Source organism: Electrophorus electricus, chromosome 19, assembly GCF_013358815.1.
Source record: "Electrophorus electricus isolate fEleEle1 chromosome 19, fEleEle1.pri, whole genome shotgun sequence".
Taxonomy (NCBI): domain Eukaryota; kingdom Metazoa; phylum Chordata; class Actinopteri; order Gymnotiformes; family Gymnotidae; genus Electrophorus; species Electrophorus electricus.
Window position 1 is genome coordinate 3,009,936 of NC_049553.1, and position 20,752 is coordinate 3,030,687.

General features: G+C 36.8%; 1 protein-coding gene across 1 annotated transcript in view; it reads right to left on the reverse strand.

Moving 5' to 3' along the window:
• Window positions 1–2,174: 2,174 nt before the first annotated feature.
• LOC113569453 overlaps window positions 2,175–20,752 on the reverse strand; it is a 107,785-nt gene continuing 89,207 nt past the window's right edge. Inside the window, exons 2-5 of the mRNA XM_035536696.1 lie at window positions 4,873–5,223; window positions 4,643–4,741; window positions 4,486–4,520; window positions 2,175–4,323 (exon numbers count right to left, since the gene is read on the reverse strand). Coding sequence (XP_035392589.1) covers window positions 4,216–4,323; window positions 4,486–4,520; window positions 4,643–4,741; window positions 4,873–5,223 — 593 coding nt within the window. The 3' untranslated portion in view covers window positions 2,175–4,215. The remainder of the gene's footprint in view (window positions 4,324–4,485; window positions 4,521–4,642; window positions 4,742–4,872; window positions 5,224–20,752) is intronic.

The window sequence follows — 20,752 nt, forward strand, 5'->3', positions numbered from 1 at the left end:
CAGCATTTAACACTATCATCCCCTCTCTACTCACTACTAAGTTGGAGGATCTAGGACTGCATGCATCCCTGTGTGACTGGATCTCCAATTTCCTAACAGACAGACCACAATCAGTACAGGTGGGCAACTCTGTCTCATCCACCCTCACCCTCAGCATTGGAGCTCCTTAGGGTTGTGTCCTAAGCCCCCTGCTATACTCACTGTACACCTACAACTGCACAGCCACTTCCAGCTCTACCATCATTGTCAAGTTTGCTGACGATACCGTCGTCATGGGCCCGATCTCGGACAACGATGAGAGGGCCTACCTGGAGGAGATTAAACACCTGGAAAACTGGTTCCAGGCAATAATAATCTCCTCTTAAATGTCAGCAAGACAAAGGAGCTGATTGTGGACTGCAGCAAGAAGCAGGAGCAGCACTACCAACCTGTGAGGATCAATGCAACCATGGTGGAGAGAGTAGATAGTTTCAGGTACCTTGGAGTTCACATCTCGCAGGACCTGTCCTGGTGCCGCCACACCAACTCTCTGGCAAAGAAGGCTTGTCAGCGTCTTTACCACCTCAGATGCCTAAGAGACTTCAGACTGCCCTCCAAGTTACTGCAGAACTTCTACACCTGCACTATCAAGAGCATCCTCATGGGGAACATCACAGTCTGGTTTTGGAACAGCACCAAGCAGGACAGACAAGCACTCCAAAGGGTGGTGAATTCAGCAGAGTGCATCACTCATACGGAACTTCCTGAGCTGCAGACCATCTATTACAAGCGGTGCCAGACCAAGGCCAGGAGGATTGTGAAGGACCCCACCCATCCCAACCATAGCCTCTTCTCTCTGTTGAGATCAGTGAAGGGCTTTCGCTCCCTGAAGACCAATAGAGAGAGACTGAAGAGGAGCTTCTTCCCACAGGCCATTCAGGCCCTGAATTAGGGAAACTGATAAACTGTGGGGACCACCACCACCATATGACTGTAAATCTGTAAATTTGTAAGCTGGAATTGTACATTGTGTACATACATATATCCATATATACATTGTACATTGTGTATATATACATATTATACTAATATTGTACATACATTGTTATATATATTTTATATATTTCCTTATGCACCCCTGTTTTTTTTTTTCCCTCAGTTTGGACAGAGCACTCTCAAACCATTTCACTGCGAGTTATACTGTGTATGACTATGCACGTGACAAATAAACCAAACTTGAACTTGAGAGAAAGATTGGTCAGTGATTTTTACCTTTCAGGTCATACTTACTCTAGCAGATCATGAGACCACTGGATTTTGTGGTTGATGTTCAATGCATTTGGGTAAATGTGATAAAAATGATCAGGTTTCAAATTGTGAAGGGTGATTATGTTATGAGGAATATAGCCCTTACCAACAGGTCTGCTGTCAATGTTTCTAATATTCATAGGATGAGAGAGGAGTATACAGGAGATGTGTAGTTCTCGCATTAAGTTCTCATCTATGAAAGTGCTGGCTTCACCAGAATTTATGAGAGCTAGAGGAGTGAATTCAAAGAGTCTAATTCAAAACATTAATTGGGAAAGAAAACATCTGATCTGAAACAACATCAAGGCAAGGTGAGGTAAGTTTATTTGTATAGCACTTTTCAAACATAGTGTCAATTCTAGTGCTTCACATAGACTTCTGGATATAATTAGGTATCTCAAGGAGTGTGACGCAGACAGCACAGAGGAAGCAAGAGGCAGCGTAGCAAGGAAATGCTCTTTATTATTCATAAGAGAATAACTAAGAGAAGCACTGATGAAACAAAAAAAAACAAAAGAATCCTTCTTCACGAAGACTCTCTGATCCGTAGTCCGCTAATGTGCAGCGCTAGTTTCTGGGACCTGTGGGTTTAAATAGGTGGAGAAGCAAATGGGGAACAGGTGAAAACAATTAATAAGCAGGTGATTGAGAGTGGTGCAGGTGAGTGGTGTGATCCCTAGCAGGAGTGGGTGTGTCCCTCCTGCTGGATGTCTGGCCAACTGTGACAGAGATATTTATCAACTTGGGAATGTTTTCACCAAATATAAAATAATACATTTTGTTGATTTAAATAGAAAACTAAATGTAAAGGAATAAAGCAAAATATTAAATAACGAGATAAAAATTTAGTTAATATAAATATACTTCATAAATGACAAAGTGCATAAAATGAAATGTAACCTGTGTTGAGGTAAAAGATGAAAATAAAGGCAGAATAATGAGGAATTAAATAGATCACTATCAGAGGAAATACTAACTCCAGAGCTCTTGCAAGTGGGACATTGGGCTTCTATTGTCATACTTTAAGAATATCGTTGAAACAAATCATCATGCAAATCAACTCCTCAAGGGACGACACTTCATCCCGACACACCACCTCAGTTTGAACATGCTCATATAACTAATTTTGAAATATATTGCTAACCATACAGCCAGTGGTCTGCCTAGACTCTGGCTATGGGGCTTTTTCATTAGGCCTGCAACTTTTCTAATACCAAATTCACATTACCAGGTGAACTTTGAATAAAACCATTGTAAAATATAACCACAAATTCACTCACTAGGACTAAAAATGGCAAAATGTAGCATCAACTGCCCTGCCAAACTCAATTTCAAACTAATAAACTCCACCTCCTTTTTTCTTTTTGTCTTTGAATCGCAGACTTCTTGTGATTGATGCAACGGTGACACACAAAACAATGACAAGGGTAATGTTCATGTTAATGTTTACGTTGTAGACACTACTGTAGAACATTAATTTTTCTTAGCATAAATAGATGATACTTCCCATCAACAGGCTGTTAGACAGTTTAGCGACTCTAGCCCCTACACCATTGCCATTACGCATATAATGTTAATGTTCCAGTGAACCTATTATTTATTCACTTTTCTGGTTAAGGTTATGATGTAGTGAGGTTAGAAGTGTTGTATTTATGATGATGTTCTTGAAAGTAAATAGTAGAATCAATCTAGTGTAAAAATGAAGCTTTATTCTACATTATGCTAATAACGATTGGTTTTGGCTAACACTAGAGTCAGAGCCCTGACCCACCTAAACTGGAATAAAATTGAATTACCCATCTCTTCAAGCCTGCTAGATGGCATTAGTTGATATAATAATTAATATTAAAATGGTGTGTGAAACTGTGGATGTAGGTTAGTAGTGAATAGAGAAAGGCAAGAAAAGAAAATTAAACCAAAACTAAATATAATGGTAGTTATTAAAATCGCTTCACATAAATTTACTGGCCAAAAGGTACACAGGCCACATTTGTAGCTGATTCATATTATTCTCCATTTTTAAAAGATCCTATATGATTGTTTTGCCAGACTACCCTTTCTGTCACTCCACAAAGTAAGGTAAAATCAGATGTGTTTTTTTAGCTGTATTTCTCTAATGTGGGTGATAATGTTCATTTATCTTATGATAAGAAGTAGTAGACTCAGCCTCAGATGACCTGCTCACACGCTATAGTTGGTCATCTTGCATGTTAGTTAGAAGTACACTGAACCTTATCAAATGTTTGACCCTAATGTGGGAATTTTACGCATCATATCATACCTCTGTTGCTTTGTGTAAATTTTATCAGAAAACACATTACCTGTGAAAACAACAATAACAGGCAGAATAATTTGCAAAGTGTGTTTAGCAAAAAATACACAGTACTGCAAGTGTTTTCTGAATGTTGCAAAAATTGTCAGATATGCTTGTATGTTTCAGTTGACATCATGGATTTTTAGCTTGCTATTTAGGTTTACTGGGTAAGTACTCACACATTAAATTAATCTCATATTAAACTTACTTGTGCAATGTAGTAAAAATTTATAGTTTTAGTAAAGTTGTTCCAATATATCAAAGCACCAAAAAGTAAGATCAGAGTTCATTCAGGGTGTGGTTTCATGAATATCTGGTAAAGATTTCACAGAGCAACATTTCTTCTTTGGCTGAGCCTCAGTTCTCTGTGCAGTCTAGGCACACTTTGGCATACCACTTCTGCATACCACAGTTGAGGCTCCTTAAAATGATAGTTACTCCCTGATAACAGTTTCTCACAATGGGCTACAAGTTTATTTACCTTATAGCTAGGTTTGAAGCTGTAATGTAGTTGTTTACATGAACCATTCAAAGAACTTGACTCACATCATTAAGCTTTCTTAAAATTTGGAGATACATGTCCATGTTGGTGATGATTTTGATGGATATTCACTTCACTTTAATCTGTATATCAACATCTGGACTGTCTTTGACTCTGGATATCGCAAAGGTTTCTGTGTAAATCTCACAGCCGTGTAATTTGACACATCAAAGTCCTCAGCCTGAGGGAGAACAAGAGCCGTTACAAACTATTCATGGGACAAAATACACACAGAGATAAAAATATAATTCTGTATTTTGTACAAATCCATTATTGTGGACAGATCCATGTATATTATTAAGAAATTGAACGCATGAATTTGCATAACAGATTACCCAGTTACCTGATTTATGTGAGTTTGATTGTAATTGGAAGCACCTTTATGAAAAAATAGGACTATTAGTAATATTCCTGGTAATAACCTACTAATACTTACCTTTAGTAAGTGTTTACATTTATCAGATTGTTACACAGTAGCAGTAATGAAAGAGAAAACGTACCTTTCTGTTGATTTTTAAATAGAATTCCAACCAAAACTACCATAATAACATTAAATATACTGGATGTTGCCAGTGCAATAACAATCCAGAGATTATATTCTGAAATCATGAAAAATATTGTGGATCAATATCACACAATGTAGGAGCATAGGTGCCCTCTAACTAAAACTATGCAATGTAGTTGTTATTTCATTATTCTGGGATATCTCCTGTTTTATCAAAATTCATACCTTCAACATCAACATAAACTTTAGTTCCATTTCCAAAGAGTAATTCCCCACATGCAGCCACAGCACAGTAATAAGTTCCACCATCAGAATGTCTGGTGTAACTCCTAGGAAGGTTGTAGACACAAGTCCGTGTAAGAGATCCAGCATCAGAGTCTGTCTTACACTGATCACTCCTGTTGCCATGACTGTAAATAATTCCTGGGTGAGATTTGTTTGAGCCATGTCTGAACCAGTAGACACTGTGTTCTTCTGTGCAACTCTCATTAACAACATGTAGTGAACACTGGACTGTAGAATATTCTCTGTTCTTGAAAACCATTTCAGTCTGAAGCTGTCGCTTGATCTTTTCAGCTTGAAAAAAAACAGCAAGTAATGAGAGAGAACCATGAATCAGGCCAAAGAAAAAAAAGAAGCAGAACAGTAAACCTGTGCACACAGATACCTTGAAATAGCAGAAGGGTCCCAGATGCAAACTCTATACAAGATTTGCCGTCACTGTTCCACAGAAATATGTTCCAATGTCATCTTCTGAGACTTCATTAATAATTGAGGTCAAACATTTCTTCACCTAGAGAAACATTGAAGTGGCCATTGTCAAATGCTGAAGCAAATCTGTGTTTTGTGCCATCTTCAGTTGTTCTCACAACCTGCTGAGGCAACTTTCCTAAACTCATCTTATACCAAATGAAAATACCTTTGCTATCTTTGACCTTGTTTTGGTCACATTTAATTGCCATGCTATGTCCCTGCCTAACTGTTTGTACCTGAAGCTCCGTGATTGTAGAGGTTTTAACTGGAGAGTAAAAAAAAAGTGTTTATTGCCTAGAATGCATGTTACTTATATGCACCCGATACTGTAGCATAAACATATTGGTTATTCAAAATATGACTTACCAGTTATGAAGAGGCAAAGAGTGAAAAAAATACTAAGCATTTCTATTGTTTAGATAGTAAAATCTAGTGACTCAATACCTTGTCTGTTCAACAGCAAAAGAGGCTTTGTGTTATGTGAATGGATGTTTTAAGCTTATAGAAGTTGTGAGCTCATTTGATTGGTCCAATAGTTTTGAGGAAATACTATGTTGTGGTTTCATATTACAGATGGTGTATTGCAGTGCTGCTATAGTAAAGAGGTGAGTCAAAATGAGGCAAAGAAAATATTTTAAAAAGTTGTTCTATAGTGCTGTCACATGGAACCTTCAGCTCAAATAATTTGGTTAAATTTAACACAGGGTATTAATGTATTAACATGTTTAACATGCAAATCAATAGTCATTTGTTTTACACTGATTTTGACTAACAGCTTGACTAACACCTTTGTTGCACTTTTCGTTGTTTGAGAGAGCTTATTTATTTTGCACTTCTGGGCATCATCATTGATCCCTGTATTTCAGCAGTGTTCTAGTTCATTGATATATTGCACTCTAACCTACTGTACTGGCTAGGATGTATTCTATGAGATATTGACAAAGTACTTTTGTAAGTCGCTCTGGATAAGAGCGTCTGCTAAATGCCTTAAGTGTAAATGTAATTGTTTTAGATATTGTAACCCATGAAAACAATCATGTCAGGTAATCTATAACAAAGTGCTCTAATTGCAAAGCATTTTAAAAGCATGTTTAAATGTCTTTTAAACTAAGATCTGCATGTGATGTGGTGGATGAACTCATTCCTGTAGGTCACCTTTACCTGTTGGCTACTACATGATCCAAAACACATGAGTAAATCAATAATAGCATAGGTCAAATAGAATAACAGAAACATCTCTTATTTGGAATGGCTAAGTCAAAGTCTTGACATTAATGCCATTTTGTCGATGTTGTGTCTTCTGAAGCACTGAAATCCTAGGCAATTATCCCCAAACTATTACATTTCTGAAAGAATTTTGCATAGATGAATGCAGGTTACAGTACCTCCTAACTGGGAACAGAACTGATCAGCAGATGCAGGACATGTTTGGTGGAGGTTACTTATAGTAACTTATAACTATTGTAAATTCTGGATTAAACATACTCTTCAAATTAATGGCCTTGCATGTTTAACAGTAGAATGACCAAGATGATCATTTTGACCAGTTTGAAATTGATATAATTGAAATTGATAATTTTATATCAGTAATTGATTTTGATTTAACAAAATAAACCCCAACCATGTCTATCAATAGTTGACTTATGTTAGTGTATATCAATATTTTGGGTTTCAGAGTATTTTTAAAAAAAAGATTAGTTCTACCATGAAGACCATTGTAGACACCTTGATTGTATACAATATTAGATTATGTGATTAAGAATGGACACATTTTATGAAACATTCTTGTGTAAGTCCACATGATTTTAAAGGGTTCTCAAAGCTGTTGCTGTGATATGATGTGGTCCTATTTATAAAAGTTATTTATGAATATGGAATGGCAAGATTTGGTAGGTTGCATTAAAAGGAAAAGGGACAGTGTATATTGAAGTCAAGATGGCATGAAGAAACAGTCTGATTCAGGAATTAAGGTATCTTAGAAAGCAATGAAGGCACGTACTGCAGGAGGAAAGAGAGCATTAATACACTACAGAAAGAGTGGAGTGTGCTAGTGCAGACTTCTTTAGGAATTCTTTAAATTATGTGACCTTATTTAGTAAGGAGAATTAAGGATTGAAAAGTATGAAAAAGTTAATTATAGGGATATTTTGAGGATGTTTATAAAGATAACAATAAGGCAAAGGAGATGGAGTTGTCACTACATATTCCAACTGGGGGTTAAACAGAATAGCAAATGGATATTTTTGTGGAAGATGATGATCATAAACTGGTAGAAAGGAATTATTGGAGTGGAGAGTAGCAGGAGGTATCCTTATTCCTAAAGAAAAGGATTCCATGGGTATAGAATATTTTCGGCTTATATGTCTTTTTAATGTGGATGATAAGATTTATTTTAGTGTGAGAGTGTGGAGACTGGCAGAATACTTGAATACATCCTGGCTGAGATTGGAAATGGGCATTATGGCTGATTGTTCCATTTCACCGTTAGCATTTAGAGTGGAGATGGACATAATAATTGTAGCCTCGAAGTGGGTTGTAGGTGGCGGAGAGGCTACACAACAGCTTCCTGTTACCTCAGGTTAGAGCATACATGGAAGACATGACAACGCTGACAACTACTGTGCTGTGTACCTGGTGGTTGCTAGGGAAGATAAATGATAGTCTTAGGTGGCCAAGGATGCAGGTTAAAGTTAACAAATATAAAAGTCTAATAACTGTTCACCTTCACACTTCACCTAATTTTTTGGTCCAATAATTAATAGAGGAAATGCTATGTTGTAGTTTCATATTAGAGGAAAAAGTACTGCAGTTTTGCTATTTAAAGTAATAAAGAGATATTCTCATTCCTGAGAATAATGACATAGCATATAGTGCTTTGTTAAACAAGACTTAATTTCACAAACACAAAATTACATATTACTATCCTCTCATGAAACCAAATTTATACAAGTAGGTTTTAAGACTTGCCTTAAAAGCAGAAATAGAAGCCATGGCAAACAGTAAATGGTAAGATCTTCTTGGGCATAGACAACAAATACATAGTCACATCTAAGCTTCAAACATTCCCTTGGAACAGCCAACAAATTCTGTGAAGAAGTCCTCGGGGTTTGCTGCATGGTTGAATACGAGAATAAATTAGCCAAATACATCTAAAGCAAGATGAGTGGAAAACACAGAAGAGGAAAGGATTAATGGAGGAGATAATTGAGATAAAAGCAAAAAAGAAGAGATCTGCTGATCACAATACTGAGCTGAGTCAGAAGGAAATGTGTGCTTCATCTCAAAGTCCAAGGGACATCAAAGAGGTGCAAAGGATAAAGAAAGAAATCTGGATGCTTTGGAAAAACAGCTGTCAAACTCAAGGAACTGGAAGACACTCCTTAATAGGCCCTGCCCTATTTGGCGTTACCTTGCGGTATTTTGTTGGTACAAGGATGGTACAAAGTACAGATTTGCTCCAGCATTTGACAATGGCCACGTCACTGTTTCTCTAAGTGAAGAAATGTTTGACCTCATTATTAATGAAGTCTCAGAAGATGACTTCAACAAAAGAAAGTTACCTTTCTATGGTCAGTTCTCTAGGTACAAATGTGAATCTCTCTCCTGAGTAGGATCTGCAACACGCCATCACTTGACATGCAAGTGCATCACACTCACTCTGAGCCCCTCAGTGACCCAGGACATTATTCAGAAACTACCTTTGGCCTACTAGGCTAATACATTGATATGCTACTTCTCTACACTAAGTGAAAAAAAAAAAAAGTCCCACAACATACTCAAAAGACATTGTTACACACAAATGGCAGTTATGCAAAGATTCTCAAATCACCACTGTGCTTTAGTAAATTTAATTTACCGAACTGAAAAACCATCTTGCTACCCACCTCATACATCACATTCCATCCTCTCCAAAAAACTTTTAAAGGGGCAGTTACACAAACATCACTATTCATCCCTGGATTACCAGATCATGTTTGCAATACATTAGTATTACTGCCTTTCCATCAGCTGGAAGCAGTCTAGCCATTCTCCTCTGACCTTTGGTATCAACAAGACATTTTTGTCAAGACAACTGCCAGTCACCAGATATTTTATCTTTTTCAGACCATTTTTTGTAAATCCTAGAGATGGTTGGGCATGGAAATCCCAGTAGATTAGCAATTTCTTAAATACTCAGACCAGTGCACATTCCAGTCACTTCAAAGTCAATTCAAAGTCTTCCCCATTCTGATGTTCTGTTTGAAATCCAGCAGGCCATCTTGATCTTGCCTAAATGCTTTCATTTGCTGCCATGTGATTGGCTGATAAGACATTTGTGGTAATGAGCAGTGTATGTAATATATACTGTATACACAGCCTCTAAAACCACATACCACGATATAAAATAGTATATAAAAATAGTATTTAATTCAGTATTTTTGTCAGTTTAGGTCATTTAATGTCACAAAAGTTATGCATTTAGCATGACATTCATTTCGTAGAGTTTTTAAAATGTGCCCAAACCTTTTGATCATGTAATAGAAACATGGTATCAGTATGTGGGTGGTTTTCAAGAGTACATAGCTACTCATAGAAACATGGTATGAGTATGTGGGTGGGTTTTAAAGCATGAACTTCCTTGGGTGCTTCGCAAAATCTAGTATATAATTTATGTAGGTGCTGAGCCATATTTCTATTCCTTGTGGTTTCCTAGTTCTAGTGTCCTTTTGTGACTTGCTTATGCCTTTCTGTTACCAATTATGACAGATTCACCACTGATAAATGTCTGCCTCTGTTTTAAACTGTTCTGCTTCTATTGAATGCAAACCCTAATAAAGCCAAAATAAAGCAACTTGGACATTACAGCATTTTAATATATGCAATTTAGGTATCAAATCATTACATCTGCATATTTTTATTCTACGTATATAGAGAAAATGCTTAGCTTCTCCATAAAAGCCACCATATTTGCCATTATCCTCTCTAAAGATAATACCATGTTAAACTCAGACTGCAGGGTCAGTGGGTGAGATGAGAACAACTGGACTTTTAAACACATAGGCAAGTTATTGAAAATGACATAGGATTCAGTGATATCTCAACTATGTATATGATACTTTCTATTACAACAAAAAAACATTCAAAATATTGAGGTTACAGGAAAAGCCCTTTCCTGATTCAGATGCTACCTAACTGACCTCCAAAAATCTGTTAATGTAAACAGTGACGCATCCACCCACACAAAAGTAAAATACTCACTCAAGGCACTCTGCTTGGAACTATTTTAAACTAAACCTCTTAGTGGTATGATTCGTAAACATTAGTTTCTATTTCTATCCTTCACTTTGTGAATCATATTATTTATATATAACTGTTTTCCAAACAGTGCTATATCCATGTTTACTTCTCTTTGCTGAGCTGCCCCTCTTGTCTCTTCGAATGATGATGAAAGCTTGACCCTGAAGGAGAGATCCTGCTGAGTGCCCTGCAGACCATCCTGACCACTATGATCCCTCCAGCTCTACCTGATTGGCCCCTCTGTATGAACCACCTACTGAAGAGATTAATAACAGTGAACAGAGCCTCCACCACTATCACTGGCTCTTCTGTTTAGTCTGTATTTAGTTTAGTTGTTTCCTGTGTAGACTCTGAGCCTGTTTCCTCTTAATGTTTCTCCCTCTTGCTCTTAGGTTTTCCTTGCCACTGTTGCTTTGGCTTGCTGATTAGGGGCCTAAACCAAAGAATATATTTTTTTCTGACAGCAGTTCAAAACCAGAGAAAAGTATTCAGAACACTGAAATTGTGTATAATTACAATTTAAAATGATCCAAGACAATGACAAATGTTACATACTAAAAGTATGTCTAATTTTCTACTTGGACCAGGCACCATACTAAACAGTATCCCATGTGGTGAACATACCATGTGGTGAACATACCATGTGGTGAAGCATACCAAGCACATTAATCATGGTTTTATTAGAAATATACAGAAAGTACATTTTAAAAAGGCATACATTTATTTTGTGGTAGGACACTACATTAACCTGTACTATATCTAGCTATAAATTGAAAGTAGTCATGTTCAAACCTTAATGAATTTTACCATGTCTGTTTTAGTAACATTTTAAAACTGAAATAATTCACTCATTACATCTATGAAATAATTTGCTGATGACATCTGATTGTGCCATTCAGAGTACTGGAATCACATCGTTAAGATCTCTTAACATGTGGGAGTCCACGTCCATGTTGGTGATGATTTAAATCTGTACCCATTTCCCATGAGCTAAGAAACTTTAATCTGTGCATAAACATCTTGACTGTCTTTGACTCTGCATGTTGTGGAGGAGGAAGGTTTCTGAATAAATCTGACAGCTGCACAGTTTAATATAGTTGAGTGCTCAGCCTGAAAAAGAATATGAGCTGTTATAAACCATACACAGGACAAAATACAAGTAGAGTTTAAAAAGGATGTTTTTTTTTTAATCTGCACTTTTTAGCTATAAATATAACAAATGCATTGTGGATTCTAGGACAGAGCCATCTTTACGAGTAGGAACATGAATGTGCATGATGGGAGACCAGTTACCTGATTTGTGTGATTTGGGTTGTAATTGCAAGCACCTTTATGAAAAAAACCCCAGAACTTTTTGTTCTGTATATTTTTATACTCTGTATACTCTTATCAATACTTTAGAAATGTCTACATATAGCAAGTTTTTATATTTGCCAGATTGGTACATAGTAGTTAAAGTGAACTACTATGTACATTTGATTTTTAAATAGAATTCCAAACAAAACCACCATTATGACAAATATTATAGTTGATGTTGCCAAGGCAATAACAATCCAGTGGTTATTTTCTGAAATTATGAAAAATATTTTGAATTAATACCAGACAATGTATTTATAGGCAAATGTTGCCCCTTACTAAAATTATACAATTCAATCAAGTTCCATTATTCCCAATGTGCCTCCAATATTATAAAAAGTCACACCTTCAGATGCACCTTAAACTGCAGTTCCATTCCCAAAGATTATCTTTCCACATGCAGCAATAGCAGAGTAGTAAGTTCCAGAGGCTGAGGTTCCTCTTGGGGAGCTTGTACACACAACTCTGTGTAGAATAGCTAGCCTCAGATCTCTTCTCACATTGATCACTGCTGTCTACATGTGTGTAAATGATTCCTGGATCAGATTCTCCTGAGCCATGTTTGAACCAGTAGACACTGTAGTTTCCTATACGGCTTGAAGTATCAGCTTGTACTGAACACTGCAGCATGATAGATTCTCCCCTCTTGATAACCATTTTAGTCAGAGCAATGCGGACATTCTTCTCAGTTTTAAAATGAATTAGGAAAAACAGAAAAGAGCAATCAAAAAACTAAAAGTGGTGTAAAACATAAAATACAAATGTAAACAATGTTGGCCATGGTGTAATGTTGGAGTAAATTATGTATGCTGACACAGCACAACTCTATAGCTTCAAACATCAAAAGGGCCCCAGATACAAACTCTATAATACTTGTGCTTATTTTTCCACACAAATATGTTCCTACATCATCTTCTTTAATTTAATTAATGCTGAGATCAAAAACACCATCCACATTAATACTGAAGCGACTACTGTTAAATGCGGGCTCAAATCTGTACTTTTTAGTGCCCCCAAATGATCTCGCAATATTCTCTGGCAGCTTTCCAAAATTCTGCTTGTACCAGGCTAAATAATTATTTTGTTTTCTTCAGCCATGTTGAGGTCACACTTTATGCTATTTTCTCCATGCTTTACTGTTTTCATTTGACGCTCGGGGATGTCAGACGTTTTTACTGTAAAAAAAAAAAAAAAAAAGTTAAGCCTTTGAAGTGTTTAATGGTTAAGAAATATGTAATGACCTTATTCAGCTTAGTAGCATGAAACATAAAAATATTCAAGCAGAATGACACTCACCAGTTACAAAAAGACAAAAGGTGATAAATAACACATCCATTGTTCCTGCTGAAGACAATAGTGAGGTTTAAAAGATTGATCTCTTGTCAGTTCAGTAGAAAAACAGGCCATATATGATTGGACAGTTTGAAGTTGGGGATGGATTTGATTGATTCAGTAGTTTTGAGGAAATACAATGTTTACTTAGAACTAATTCACAAGCCATTTTAGATAAACAAACAAAAATGTTTAATATTGCAGCATTTTTAAACCTTATCTGTTATCTCCATATATCAAATTTGATACCTTTGTATGTGCTTATAAAAGAATATAAAACCCTTTGACACACTTAATGTTAAGCCTTCACAATATTTTAAACACCAGAATGAACAATAAAACTACATCAAATGGCCACCATTATCACTCAGCCAAGCCAAGAAGAGGCAAACATGAAAAATAAGGCAACAGGGCTTCAAATTGCACCGGTACAGCAAACTGAAAGAATCCATAGATTATTTGCCACAGGGAAAGTTTTTAGTGAAACTTTAATTTAGGTTTAAACATACAATATCAACACTATGGGCTCAAAGCATGTTTATTTTCTCAACTGACTTAGTTAAATATAATATACAAGAACTTATCCAAGAAGAATCCTTTTACTATTTAGAATCAAAACTACTGGAACAGGACACAGTGACACGTGAATGTATTGTATTGAATGTATTCACTGAATGTATTGTTAGATCACATGACCAATTGACATGATCAAAAAAGAAAAACAAAAACAACACCCCACAACACCCCACTAATCACTAATTGGTTAATCCCAAAATAGCCATATCCAAACAATTACCATATTTCACTTCTTAGAATAGGTTTTTTTTATAGCCAAATGCAATTTCATACATAGGAACAATTTATCAGGACTGCTCCTACCACCACTCAAACTGTAGTGTAAATGAGAATGAAGTGTGTGTGTGTGAGGGGGGGGGATCCTAATTGAAATTGTAGGATGTACTATAAACCAATCTTGCAACAATAAAACATTAAGAGGTGTAAAAAATGAAATACTTTTACATTTATGTGACCAAAGCATGTCAAGTATGTCAATGCTTCTGGAGCTGCGCATTAAGTGGAGGTCATGTCACAATTTCCTCCTGGCTTATTTCTTTCTTAATGATCATAGACTATGATTTTGGGATTGCCTTAAAAGTAACTTACTTAAAAGTAAAAGCAAACATTACAAAGGGATATTTAAGCACACAAAAAAATGAGGAACAGGTGATAGATATTAAGTCAAGGGGGACTAGAATTCCCCTCAGGTCTCCAGGTTTCAGTGGCTGGAGTGGCACATGCCAGGAGCCAAAGCAAAGTGCTGCAATGGAACTTCAGAATTTTGCCCTCACATTCTTGGAGCCTGGGCAGTAGGTCATAATGAAACTGAAACAAGAAAATAGTCATGCTCACTGGGCCTAGTGGAGGTTTAGTCTTTTAGTAGTATATACTGTGGTCTGTGATGGATAGGAAAGGGATGCTCAGCTCCATGGAGCCAGTGTCCACAATCTTCAAGGGCATTTTTCATAGCCAAGAATTCCCATTTTACATTTACATTTACAATTAAGGGATTTAGTTGATGCTTTTATCCAAAGCGACTTACAATTATGACTGAATACAACTTGAGCAACTGAGCGATAAGGGCCATTTTGAGGGGCCCAACAGTGGTAATTTTCCTATGCTATAGTTCTTTCAGATGTACTAAGCATCCTTGAATAGTCACATTGATGCAACTTGTCTGAGGTGCCCTAGCATTGGGAAAGCATAGTCCCTGCTCCTGTTTCAGAGGCATCCACCTTGCCTACTAAAAGGAGTGTGGGGCCAAGTTGTTGGATATGGGAGTGGACATGAAGCATTCCTAGAGGTCCTGGAATGTCTGCTTGGCAGAATAAGAGAACAAAAGCCCTGGTAGTTGAATAAATGGTTGGCCACTTTATCACAACTGTCTCCAAGATAAAGGGAGAATGTAAAATCTGTAGGACCTTGAGGACTGTGATTTGAATACCTCTGTCCTAGGTAATCCACACAGAGGTGAAGTCCCCCATCCTTCACAATAAAGGAGAGTAGTGCAGCAGCAGGGGAGGGAGATCCCTGAGATAGCACCACCCGGGCATTTGTCTATGGCTAAAATTTCAGGACATGACCTTGCTAGTACTCAGGCAGAATTTGTACCAGGAATTTTGTTTTGGGACTTTTGGGGCTAGGGTAGGGACTTAAATTATGTGAAAGACTCAGTGAGCTCCCCTCAGTCCCAGGGTTTTGTTGAGCTAGTCAGGGACATCAAAGAACAATAGTGCTATGCAGGAAAGGGGTGCTTAGAAAGGAATGTGCTTGTGATGCTTGTGTCTCCACCATAAAAGCATAAATCATGAGAGTGAGGGGCACTCCTCCCCTGGAACTTGTTTAAAACTTAAAGGTTGCTCACCTAGTTTCTTGCTGGACACAGGGTGATCACAAATGTCATGGACTGGCTCAGCTGGGCAGCAGTGATAAAGTCATGGTGATTTCATCTGCATCCTGAATGTAGCACTGGAGGTATGCAGTGAAATGCATGTGACACAGCTGCTAGATGCAAGTACTGCTAGGGAATGTTCTTAGGATTGCATATGAGCTGTTTTGTCAGCCACTGGGTTGGAGACTGGAGAAACCTGCTTAAAGGCAGTGGTTAGGGTTAGGTTTGGGTTACAGTTAGGGTTATGTGGCCATGATGTCATGCAACTGCTGAATGTGACTGCTCAGGAAAGCACCCTGGTTACCTAGGCTGTTCTCAGCTCTTAGACTCCCACTGAATGCCCCCTTCTATTGTTTTCCATAACAAAATTGCAGAGGTTTATCTGTGACTGATAGCTTGGCACTGAGAGATTATTTTGCATTCACCAGGCAGAGTAAACAAAAGTACAATACACTCAGTCCACAGGGAAGATGCAATATCAAAAAACCCAATTACAACCCAAATAAAGCAGCAAAACAGATGAGATCCAAAATGTAATAAAAAAAGTAATAACTGGAGTAATAACAGCCTAAAAATACACAGATAAATCTTCAGATCTCATGACAAAAACACTCAGAAATGCATTTTGCAGAGATTGGCAAGATCTCACAAAGGACACAGATGCAAAGGTGTATATGAACACCTGGAAACAAGGGACAGATGAAAGACACGAACACATGGGAGACTAGAATTCCATTGAGGATTCTCTCCATTGGCCATAGAGGAAGTGGGTGGAGCAGGTGTGACAGTCAGAAACACTTATCATTTGAATTTGAACATAAAGTATGTAATTATTTAATGGATTATTTATGGATGTGTTGCAATTTTTTTCATAATTCAGATACTGTTTGAATCCATTACAATGTACATTGTTAATGGTTAAACACATTCAGAGGGATGACTTATACATAATGTCTTATGTGATAGCATGTACAGCGGTTAGAAACAATAAATTGCTGCCATTATATGTACACATACATGTATAATAACATACAGCTACAACTACTTTGTAGCTGTATGGGAGACCATCCTTTATGACACTTTCGTACTGTTACTACCTGTTACTGTAAGTTACTGTTTATTGTCCTGTTGTCTTGCTTAGAAGCAGTCTGTCTTTGCCACTTGGCATAATATGCTTTTTTACTTTATTTGTCTAATTATCTAGTTCTGATACAGAAATGTAGAGAAAAGCTCTTTAGTGTTTTTTTCTTTTAATCTTAACATATCATGAAGATTGTCATTAGAGAATATTTTGTGATGACAGTCAAGTCTAGTAAAATGTATTTGCACCACTGACATAAGGGAAAGAAACCTGAGGATCATTCAGAGAATCATATGAATCAGCATTTAATAACAGTGAGTAAGCAATCAAGGAAAACTGACAACACAGTTGTCACACCATCTTTGCCACAAACATAAACCTAATAAATATAAATTATTTCTTTATTTTATATTTTATTTACATTTATTGATGTAATGATTTACTTGAAGTATAGTTTGAAATGGTGAAAGCAGTCTTTAAAATGGCAAGAGGAAAAAAACAAGTGGTTTCGTTGAACTGACTCTCACAACGTTAACATGTAGTAACAAGTGTGACCTGAATTTGAGGTGAGACTAGTTGTCTCCTGCACTGAGGCCTTACCATTACTCTTCTACATCCTCTACGCTGCTCCCCTTTCTCCTTCCACTCCCTCTATTTCCTCCATGTGTATCTACTGTACAACTAAGAGCTACACAGAGCTCTTAGTTATTGTCACTTTTTATCCTTGTGTATGTTCCATATCCAGTTGTCATTTTTGGAAGTTCACTGGATGAAAATTGGTGTGGCAAGTATATTCAGTTTATTCTGTGCATAGAAATGAAGTGTCTGTGTGAGCATAAGCCCCATCCTATGTGCTTTTTCTCAGGACTAATTAATGAGACACATTTCATAACAAAAGAACAATGGCTTGTCATCAACATTATGGTTCTACATACTTTGTTGAATATTAAATTAAGTTACAGCTAGTGTAACATGGCTCTTACATTATGGATTCATAAATTTAATTATGAAGCTCCTTATTGTGTTTGGTCTTGCTGCTGTTAGAGTTCTGTCAGTGATTCCAACATATATGTATTTTCTGTTCTAATCTGTAATGTGTGGTGGCCCAAGTGCCGCAGGGCGAGGGGCAGGATGCAGAGACTCTCTTCGATACAGACGAACATTTAATTGAAACATAAAGACGACGGCACTCACATGTGTTACCAACAATGCACGCAACACATTTACCACTGAACAAACACAATTACATTTAAAAACGGCAAGAAAAACATTTAACGTTCACACATTATGCCAACAATAACCGACAACACTGAACACACCGACAAGAGTTTAAGTACACAAAGACTAACACAATACAGGTGTGTGCAGGTGTCGCTACGAACATGACCCTCCTACTGCACATGGCTGGCCAAACCACGTGCCTCGTGGGAGGCGAGCGTTCCGTGACATAATCTTTCAAAAAGACCTGTTAGTTTATCATGAAATTTTTGATAATCAATGTAGCATTGCGTGACATGTTTTGGAAAAAGAAAAAGTGTATAAAAGGTTGATAAGAGCCAACTCCAGTAAAATTTGTTTTGACTTTTGTACCAGTGATACAGGCAAAAGTCTCCTGAGCTCTGGTTATGGACAATCGCATGCCAAAAGTTAATTAACAATGTTTAATCAATTGAGTAAAAACTGTATTGCTTTACAATATTGTCTTTGCATTTAATTTGGTGTGGTGCATATTTGAAGGCTTTGTGAGAGGACTGACCATTGATAGACCAACTCCTGACAATTGTCCTCCACACCCGTGCACATGTCAAGACTAATTCACATGTGTGCAGAGCTCAATAAAAGAATGAGATGTTGAGCACTTAGATACTGCAATATAAGCAGCATGTTTGTGATCAACAAATATAAGGGATTAATTCTTTTATTTTGGTAGATTTGTATGATTAATCTCTGTTTGGTAGATCTGTATGGGTAACCTAGCATATGCTTAAACTCACATTTTTAAAACATGTACAATGCAATGAACCCTGTCATGAGAGTACTTTGAACCTCTTTGATGTAGAAAAGACGTTAGTGGTCACAACAGTGGTTTTTGCACTGCTCTGTGAGTTTGCTCTCTTAAACTAAAGAATGGATGTCAATGTGGCACCTTTATAAAGACACTAAATGAAATAGGGTTGGGTAGAAAGTCATACTAACCTTATGCATTTAAACAAAATAACTGGCCATCTTGACATGGTGTTAGGAAACCTGTAATGTAATGTATAAATTGTACTAAAATACAGACCTTACCGATACAATCATCCATTTCTTTTTTTTTTTTTATACTGAGATGTTCACTTGTTTGAAACTTGAAGCTCTACAGCAGAATAATCTGGTCAGATGTCCAGCCTGTACTGCACTGTACAGCTGTTGTCTTTATTAAACAAATGATGAAACAGGGGCATCTACACAATCCAGTTTGTTTCTAGGATGTTGTTTTTTAATCTAGAAACTGATAGCTTTTGTGTTGCTTTTGCCTTTAGAGATAATGTATTTTATGAGATTAAAAGAAAATTAGATTAATTGCAAAACATTGTGCAAAAATAGATAGATAGGTAGAGTGGTCACTTTATTAGTTGAATGTCTTCTATAGTTGTACCTTTGTGACATTTTATACAGGAGCAATACACAAGCAATGAAAACGAAGTCTTATATTATTTCAGCAAATAAGGAAAACACTTGTTTTTGTTTGTTTGTTTGTTTGTTTTTGCTTTTACAAGAAAGTCCACTGAAAAGGCAATAGCTCCAGGACTGGCTACTTAGGCTGTAGCAGGCTAAATGTGAAGTGCTAGAGGATGGCAACTGTGAGGATAAAATAGTATGAGGCACTGTAAGAGGCAGGTGATGGTAATGATTGAAGGAGATGACAGACAGGGGCCTGGGAATGAATCAATAAGTGGGTGACTGGGAATGGGGAAGTGGTCTAGTAGGGTGTCTCTTCCTAACTGGTGGCGGGCCGGGCATAACAACCTATAACTGTACCTTTTATTTAAAAATATCTGTTTCTTTGAAACATATTTATACATTATTTTTATTATACTTGCATGTCCAGATTAACACAGTATCTAGCCAGTGGGTCAAGATCTGAAAGTTGGTCTTTTTAGGGGCAAAAGTTTTTAAACTTCACTTCTGCCTGTAAGTAACTCTACAAAATCTACTACAATAAAGTAAGGTTATGTTTCGAGGGAATTTTAACTGTAGATCCTTTACTGAAGTGCGTTTCTATAACTAATTAAATACTTTTTTAACTAAATATATTGTTTGCAGAGCTTGGAGATGATTCAAATTTATTTTGCCCTCTTGCTCTCAACAGCACCAGGTAACGGATCAGCAACAAGGAAGTTAATCCTGTCTTTCCAGTTATATAAAATGCTGCATACTGTCTAAAATACATGGATTGCAAAAATGTTTAAACGATTTCTATTAGTTTTCAAAATCAACTAGGGCTTCACTTTTTTTTTTCAGGCAGTACCTCAGAGGTGAACATTATCCAGATAGATCGGCTGAAGTTTGTTAAGATTGGTGAAGATATTCATATGACTTGTTCATTTTTATCTAATCTCATTTCAGGGACTGCATGGTTCAAACACACTCCAGGAGAAAAGCCTCTTCTCATTGCCTCTGCATACCACTCTGAACCAGTTTTGTATCACATATATTTTAACAAGAATGGATAGCATAATTCTATAAGAAAAGGATCCATCTTTACTCTGAGTATGTCCAATGCAGAACCATCTGACTCTGCAACATACTACTGTGCTGTTTCATATTATTCATATGTTGGATTGGAGAACTGCAAAGTTCAATATAAAATATTT